At 44.7% G+C, this 9,121-nt stretch overlaps 1 protein-coding gene across 1 annotated transcript in view; it reads left to right on the forward strand.

Annotated features, from left to right (window-relative positions):
* Positions 1 to 7,174: 7,174 nt before the first annotated feature.
* LOC121925999 (intestinal-type alkaline phosphatase-like) overlaps positions 7,175 to 9,121 on the forward strand; it is an 18,764-nt gene continuing 16,817 nt past the window's right edge. The window contains 4 exon segments of the mRNA XM_042458554.1: positions 7,175 to 7,199; positions 7,610 to 7,630; positions 7,633 to 7,719; positions 8,884 to 8,999. Coding sequence (XP_042314488.1) covers positions 7,175 to 7,199; positions 7,610 to 7,630; positions 7,633 to 7,719; positions 8,884 to 8,999 — 249 coding nt within the window.

Genomic DNA, 9,121 nt, shown 5'->3' on the forward strand with positions numbered 1-9,121 from the left:
TCTGCAAATTGAAGTCTGCTATCTGTAAGCGAGAGCTCGGAAAAGTAGCTTTTGGGGGACCACAGCCTTCAAGGAAGTCCATTCCACTGTCAAATGGGCACTAACCTCCCCTCAAGTCCTAACTCACGCTCCAAAACCCACATACCTATAATGTTTGTGAACTTCAGCTCCCAGAAAGCCTAGATTTGGATAAGATGCTGCGGCCTATGGAACTGAAGTCAAAAACACCATGGAAAAACCAGAAGATTTGATATCATTTAATTAATGGTGGGATGCATTGTGTGCTTGCTTGTTCTTCTTCTTGAAGATTACCCAGATCTTTGCAAGGATTCCAAGACCACTTCTGTGCCGTGGATGGTGAAGACATACTTTTGTGGTGTTGTAATTTAAAAAACTTCCTTCTCTTGTGCCATCATAATTCCATAAGATTTATAGAATTGAAAGAGACAGCTGTGTTAGTTCTGTGGAATCGTATATAGAAGATTCTTGTGCACTTTGATATAACTGAAAGAAAGAAGTTGGCAGCAGGAGCTTTCATAGACTTAGGCCTAGCTCCCAGATGCATTTGGTCTATACATGCATCTGTAAATTATTGCAATGGGAAGGGTGGAGCCATAGGCACATGAGAGAGACCCACTTGTATGTTTACACAGCTAGCATCCGCCTCCAGGAAACAAACCATGCAATGTGAAGTTGAAGGCTTTCAAGCTGGCATCCATAGTTTTGGGGGGGTTTTTGGGCTATGTTCTAGAAGATTTATCCTGATGTTTCGCCAGCATCTGTGGCTGGGTATCTTCAGAGAAATCTGAAGCCACAGATCCCGAGCAAAACATCAGGAATAAACTCTTCTAGCACAATGGCCACATAGCCGAAAAACTCACAAATACCCATGCAAGGCTGACATAATCACACCATTTCGGACTAAGGTCACCCTGTATGCGCAGTGGATGAACCCAATGTACAAGTCGAATGACAACCCTGATGAATTGAGAGTCTGCCCATTCGTAACCATAGTGAACTGTACAGAAGACGAAGACGTGTGCAGGGAGAAAGAATTACGGTGAAATGAGGGAATGGAATAATTCCATTGGAAATGGTTGGTGATGTTTTCTACAGCGCTGCACTTTATTAATCCAGCCCTGTGCTCACTTCCTGATGGCAACAGTTCTAAACTTCATTGTCAGACTAAAAGGGGAAAAACCTGGGGGCTAATGATGGTTCACAGCTATCAGGGATGTTCAAAGGTCGCTTGGGCCTCTGTTTATATATCATTCACTGAACTTTGCCACTCTTCCTTCCCTCCTGAACATCCGCTTCTCCATCTTCTGCAATGTCTCCCTGGACTGGGTCTCTGGCTGGGGCTGGATTCACCGGTCCATCATTCAAGGTAAGGACAGGACAGTTGCAAAAAGAAGAAAATGGATTAGGTCTCTGGCTGGCCCACATTCCCTCACCAGGTCTAAGCCTAGGCAGACGCCAAACAAACTGGCAGTGTTGCATGTGTGCAAGGAGAAACTGTGTGTGCAAAGAATCGGCCCAGAAATGTGGGGACACTCCGTATGGGCTGGTAGAATATTCCAGTGGCATGATGCCTCTTGGTTCATCTGTAATCTCTGCTTTGGCATCAGAAAAATAAAATAATGAATTTGTTTTTTATTATAGACCGCTATCAAGATCATAGCGGTGAACAGCAAGTAAGCAATTAGCAGTAAGCTAATTTGCCCAACAGTCTGGGTACTTCATTTTTGTTTAGCGACCTCGGAAGGTGCAAGCTGAGTCGAGCTTGGGCCCTTTTGTTGCTGGTTCTTGAACTCGCAACTTGTGGTTTTCGAGGAATGGCTGCAGTACAGGCATTTACCCACGCGGCCACCAGAGGTGACCAGGCATCTTGCCATTCAGAAAATAATTAGGCTTTTCATAGGGCTGTTCCTTTAGCATCTTTGAGAAAGGGCACCAGATTCAGGAGACAGGGACGGCTTCCTTTGCTGTTCCTTTCGGCTCAAATCTCTGACCTGTGGCAGAGATCTTCAAGAAAGGTCACCTTCTCTGAAGCTTTGATATGATACTTGAGAAACCTTGTTGATAATGAGCCTTTCCATTTTCTGTGCAACCAGTGATAGGTGATAGTCTCTCATCCAAGTAAATGAAGGGTTAATGATGTGTGTATGTTGTTGAAAATACATTTTGGGAGGTCCGCATCGCAGAACAACAGAGATCAGGAGAAACAATACTCCCTGAGGATGACCAGCCTGGGGAGAAGTGGGGAAGGTTTGAGATGCTCCCCTCAGCATGTCCCACAAGTTACTTGGGTGGGTTACGGGTGGCGGCAGCTACTAATAGTCCGGGCGTCCCATCTCCTATCAAAAGGAGGAGAGGGGGTCAGAGACAGTGATGCAGGAGACCTGTTATAGCTCATGTCAGCGAGGGTGGACTTTCCCATCAAGGGCAACCACGAAGTTCCTCTGAAATTGAAGTCTGCATCTTAAGTGAGAGCTCGGAAAAGGAGCTTTTTGGGGACCACAGCCTTCAAGGAAGTCCATCCACGTCAAAGGGCTCTCTAGTAAAAGAAGGCCTCATTGTTCAGGTAGATCTATTTCTTGCAATCTGAATCCATTTATCGACTGCTTAGAAGGCCCTTTCGGTGCCATGGAAGAAAAATAATAATTGTTTTTTGCTTTACCTGCTGGAAGAGGTGGGAATGAAACCACTACTGGGTGTTTTTCTGCTATATTTAGAACACAGAATGCCTAGAATCAGGTTGGAAGAGACCACAAGGGCCCATCCAGTCCAATCTCCTTCTGCCATGCAGGAACCAAATCAAAGCACATCCCTGACAGATGGCCATCCAGCCTCTGTTTAAAGACCTCCAAGGAAGGAGACTCTATCACCCTCCGAGGAAGGAGTGCATCCACTGTCGAACAGCCCTTACGGCCAGGAAGTTCCTCCAATGGTGGGGTGGAATCTTTTTTTCCTGATCGCTTGCATCCATTGTTCCGGTCCTGGTTCTCTGGAGCAGCAGAAAACAAGCTTGCTCCCTCTTCAATATGATATCCCTTCAATATTTAAACAGGGCTCTCATAAACGCGTCTTAACCTCTTTTTCTCTCCAGGCTAAACACCCATCTCCTAAGTCCGGTTCCCATGGCATTTGTCCAGACCCTTCACCATTTTTGGTTGTCCTCCCGCTTTGGACACGCCCAGTTTTCTCAATGTCCTTTTTGAATTGTGGTGCCCAGAACGGACGCACAATCTTGGTGGGGCCTGACCAAAGCAGAATACAGTGGCACTATATACTTCTCTGATCGAGACACATACTTCTTATGATCAGCCTAAAATAGCATTGCCTTGTTAGCGTCCGCTCACACTGTTCAATCATGTTCAACTTGTGGTCTATTGGACGCCTAGATCCCTTTCACATGATTTTCATTGAGCCAGGGTCCACCATCGATTCTGTGCATTAGTTTTTCGCCCTAAGTGCAATACCTTACATTTCTCCCTTTGATTTCATTTTGTGTAACTTTGCCCAGCTTTTTCTAGTCTATTCGTCCATTTTTGAATCTTGATCCTGTCCTCTGGAGTATTAGCTACTCTTCCTAATTTGTGTCATCTGCAATTTGATAAGTATGCTCCCAATTCTGTCATCCAGGTCATTGATAAAGAATGTGAATAACACTGGGCCCAGGACAGAGCCCCACTGGCACCCCACTGGTCACTTCTCTCCAGGATGAAAAGAGCCATGTTAAGCACCCTTTGGGTTCGGCCGTCAACCAATTACAGATCCATGTAACAGTTCTTGTCCAGCCCACATTTACAACTTGTTTGCAAGAATGTCATGGGAAACCTTGTCAAAGGCCTTATGAGTCAAGATATACTATATCCACGCATTCCCTTCATCTACCAAGCTGGTAATTTTATCAAAGAAAGAGATTAGGTTTGTCTGGCATGACTTGTTTTCCTGAAACCCATGTTACTTTTTGTGATTTGTCATTGCCTTCTAGATGTTCACAGACTCTCTGTTTAATATCTGCTCCAGAATATTTCCTAGTACTGATGTCAACTAACTGGACTATAATTGTTGGGATCCTTTTTTTCCCCTTTTTGAAGATGGGGACAACGTTTGCCCTCCGCCAGTCTGATGGGATCTCTCTGTTCTCCAGGAGTTTTCAAAGATTATTGCCAATGCTCCGATATTAACATTTGCCAGTTCTTTTAAATACCCTTGGATGGAGTTCATCTGGTCCCGGAGACTTAAATACATTTAGATTAATAAGGTGTTTCTCTATTATCTCTTTACTTATTCGTGCTGAAATTTCCCTATTCGGTCCTCTGCTCCATTACCTCAGATTGAGCTCCCTTTTCCTTTTCTGAGAAGACTGAGGCAAAGGAGGTGGTTTAGTAATTCTGCCTTTTCTCTGTCTTCTGTTGCATTTTTTTGCCATCTTCTCCACGCAGTGGCCCTACGTTTTCTTCTTCTTTCCTTTTGCTGGCGGACATATCCAAAAAGCCTTTTTTATTTGTTCTTAACCTCTCTAGCAAGCTGAGTTCATTCTGCGTTTAGCTTTCTGACTTTACCCTACAAATGCCTGCTATTTCTTTGAATTCCTTTTTTGTGATTTCCCCTTTTTTCCATTTCTATACATCTCCGTTTCAAACTCTCTACTCTCTCGGTTGAAAGTTCCTTAGTCATCCATCCTGGTTTCTTGAGACGTCTCCCAGTTTTCTTTCTCACAGGAACTGTTTGAAATGTGTCCTTCAGTATCTTCTTTTGAGAAAGTCCGACCGTCCTGAACTCCGTTTCCCTTTATAGTATTCTGACCACGGGATCACCCCAATACTTCTCTAAGTTTACTGAAATCCGCTCTCCTAAAGTTAGGATGCGTGTCTGACTATGTGCTTCTCCTCCTTCCACTGTATTACAAACTCCAGGAGAACATGGTCACTTCCACCTAAGGATCCCACCACTTCACCCCATAACCAAGTCATCCTTGTTGGTTAGGATCAGATCTAAAATAGCGACCCCTGTTGCCCTCTTCCACCGTTTGGACCATGAAACTGTCTTCCAGGCAAGTGAGGAATTTGCTAGGCCTTGAGGAGTTGGCTGAGTTTTGACTCCAGCAATATCAAGGATAGTTGAAGTCGCCCATCGCTACTACATCTCTCCTTTCTGACGTGTGGTCATCTGTTCTAGAAAGGCATCATCCAATTCCTCCGTCTGTGGGGGTCGTAGTAGACTCCCACAATAACATCCCTGTTGTTTCCCTCCCCTTTAATTTTTATCCAGATGCCTCCACCTGGCTTCCATGATTGATGTCCTGGATCTCTTCACTGGTGTAAATATCTCTGACATATAGTGCTATTCTCCTCCTTTCCTGTTTGGCCTATTTCTCTTAATAAGTTATACCCCTCTATTTCCACATCCCAATTATAAGACCATCCCACCAGGTTTCAGTGAGGCCTTATATCATATTTGCTTTGTTGTACTAGAGTTTCGAGTCATCTGTGCATTAGTGTAGACTAGAGACATCGCAGACCAGGGTCCTCTTTACTTGTGCTTGTGCAAGTTTTTTGCCTTCCACTGTTGGGTCCATGCACTATTTGTCTTGTTTCGTCTATGTCTGTTTGACTATTTTCTCCAGCCCTTTCGCCTTCCTTAATATTGTCTCCTTTCCCCACCGCAACTCAGTTCATAATTCATATTAGGGATACTTTCCAGATATGTTTCCTAGCAAGCACGTCAGTGGATGGTATGTGCACTAAACATGTTTTTGTAATAAGAAAAGAAAATGTAAGAGCAGAAGAGTACCCATGGAAACAATTCAGAGACATAGCCCTGTTGGTCTGCTCTGTTGTATGCAAGGAATCTTGTATAATCTTTGAGGATACTGATGGAAAGATGTTGTAACCTTTTGTAGACTTGGTCTACTTCCCCAGGCCAGATTCATGGAGTGAACTGTTGCTCAGACGGATTTCATTATCAGACTGTAATAATTGGAAAAGAAAATGCAAACCTTGTGGGCATCATTTTGAGATGTTGAGGGACAAAGGCAGGAGGATGATGTTGACTAAGGCCAGGGTGGATGGATGCCCCTATGAATGGTGGAGGGAGTTTGGGGTGTGCTGTGTGCAGGCTGGGAACCAGAAAGAAGATGTCATAAACTGGCCAAGAATGTCCTCATGAAACGGGGTGGCATGGAAAATAATGTTTGTGTGCCCAAATATTTTCAAACATGGAAAAAACTCTTCCCTGTAATTTTGCACCATTTTTAGAAAATATGAAGGGATTGTAAGTCTTCTTACAAATGTGTTTTTATGCAATTCTCTCATCTCATTGCCAAGACGGGGAATTATTAGACGGCCTGGTACTAAAAGAGGTATACTACTTCATGAAGAACACCAGACATCTGGGGATATTGGAATTTGGTAGATGGTAAGCTGGATTGAGACCATTTGTAATCAATATGATATAATGTCTAGATCAAGGGAAGGAATAGTGCACTTTATCTGCCGTGATCAGGCTTCACCTGGAATCCTGTACCAGCTCTGGGCACCACAATTCAAATAGGATTATGGCAAGCTGGAGTGTGTCCAGAGAGTGCCACCAAAATGGTGAAGGGTCTGGAAACCATGCCTTATGAGAAAGACGTAGGGAGCTGGGCATGTTTTAGCCTGGAAGAGATGGTTAAGGGGTGATATGAATGCCCTGTTTGAGTATTAAAGGGTATCACAGTGAGGATGGAGAAAGCTGTTTTCTGCTGCTCCAGAGACTAGGACCAAAGTAATGGGTTCCAAAACTTGCACATGAGCATGTTTTTCCACATTGCAGTTCTGTGAAACTAACAGCTTAATGCATTTTCATCACTCAGGATGTATCTGCACTGTGGCATTATAACAGTTTGATGGAAATAAACTTCCCTGTAATTTTGCAACCATTTTAAAGAAAGATGAAGGGATTGTAAGTCTCCTTGCAGTTGTTTATATGCAATTCCTCTCATCTCAAGCGCCAAGAAGGGAGAATTATTAGAGGGCTGGTACTAAAAGAGGGTATACTGGCATTTGTAATCTGGGGAGGGCTGCTTAGACTCTCCTGCTGTAGTTGAGAGCAGTGGGGTTTCAGCTGGGCTCTCCTGCAAAGATATGTAAGTCCCCTCCCATGCATAAATCCCGAGGGTGGAACCATGGCAGTCAAAGTGGTATCAAACGGTATAACTGTGGATCAATTCACAACGTTTGGGCTACAGTACTGGCATTTAACCACTGTGCCTAACCCCACCGGCCTACTGGTGCTACAGTTTCTTCTCTTTTTGATGCCCTCTTCTTGCCCACTCTCTGCCCACCTGGCACTGCCGTGGTGTGTTTGTGTATGGGTGGGTTTTCAGGGCACCAGGCGTGGGTGGAAATGCTGCAACGGTGGCGGAGGCATCCTCTTCCCCTTCCGTCCGCATCCTGGTGGTCCTGGTCCCAGATTTTTCTTTGTTCCATGGCAGATGGGGCAACTAAATCCCTTTCTTGACCAGCAACCCAGGGTGACAGCATGCATTACCACACTGGGGTCATGCCAACCCTAGTGACACCATGGCTTGTTCCATCCCCCTCTTTTTTTCAATTTCAAGAAGAGAAGCCAGACTTCTGGAAACAGAAGCCTCCAAGGCCATCCAAAAAGCTCTGGAACTTCAGCCGCGACAACCAACCAGCCAAGAACCCATCCTCTTCCTGGGCGATGGTGAGTAGTTGGCACAGGAGCTGAGCTTAGATGCCTCTGGAAGGTCAAATTATCCCCACTCTAACTAGGAGTTAGAGCAAAACAGGAAACACTGATGCTGCTCCCAGTTTAAATGCACAATCAACTCAGCCTTTCTAAATGGGTTGGTACTGGCAGAGGGTGGGAACAGATCACCTTGGAGGACCCTTTCCAGTTCTAGATGATACAGTTCCTTAGAAGACCAAACAAGCTGAGAACACAGTGGCGTCCTGCTTCTCCAATCCTTCTCTTCCCAACAGCCAACAGCTGCCAGAAACTGTCCATAAAATGCACTGGAGGACCTGCAATGCCTAGAGAAGTATCTATCTAGAATCTTGGTTTGGATTGGGTTTCCCATTGGCGGTATACAAATAAATATTATTATTATATAATCTCTAGGTCCTCGAGTGCAACCTCTGGCAACACTGACCAGAGAGTCATGCTGGGGGACCTAAAGATTTCTAGACAAAATATAAATAATCAAATCTGTGGATAATCATATTCACAAAAGCCAAAGTCCCAAATGTGGAGGCCACTGTATTTCCTAACAGAGTATTTCCTGCATTTCCCTGTGGACTCTTCCAGCTCTATGATTGAATGATTCTACGGAGTTTATCACACGAGTTTTGTCACACTGGGGGTATCATTTTGTTTACCTCATAATATCCTGGAAAAATCATGTATTACGCAAAACGATTTCACACAACATTTCACAAAATCTGCCATTAAAGTGGTCACAAAGAAGCATTAACGGACATCTTTTTACTTTTGGGATTTTCAGCAGCACACATTTCCGATATCACTTTATGTGCGCAATTGCGTGTGATAATCATTCGCGCAGTTTACTCACCATTTCCATTTCATTTGCGGGATGCTCTAAATGTGCTTTAATCTCTCTTTAGTGCCGAAATGAGCCCCCATGTGTGACAAACTCCTATGACAGCGTTGTTCCAACCCCAGTGTTCTCCAGAGAGGCTGGATTGCAACTCTCCCATTATCCCCAGACAGCATGGGATGGTCAAGAGCTGGGAGGAAATCGAAGGAACACTGATGTGGAGAAGTCATAGAGATGAGGAAAGGTCAACATGCAGAACCTGTGTGTTGCAGCAGAGCAGGTTTCTCAACCCTGGGTCTCTCCCCTGGCAGGCATGGGATATCCCTACCATCACCGCCCAACACGCATCCTGAAGGGGCAGATGCAGAACAACTCAGGCCCTGAAACACACTGGCAAATGGACAGCTTTCCACCTGGCCTTTCCAAGGTGAGGAGATGGGACCAACGGGACTCCTGAGCCATGCGCAATGCTTACTTACCAGGAATTTCATTTCCCATTTCTTCATCTTGGAAAAGTTTATTTTGGACTACAACTCTCAGAATCCCCAG

Source organism: Sceloporus undulatus, chromosome 3 (genome assembly GCF_019175285.1).
Source record: "Sceloporus undulatus isolate JIND9_A2432 ecotype Alabama chromosome 3, SceUnd_v1.1, whole genome shotgun sequence".
In the NCBI taxonomy this organism is placed as follows: domain Eukaryota; kingdom Metazoa; phylum Chordata; class Lepidosauria; order Squamata; family Phrynosomatidae; genus Sceloporus; species Sceloporus undulatus.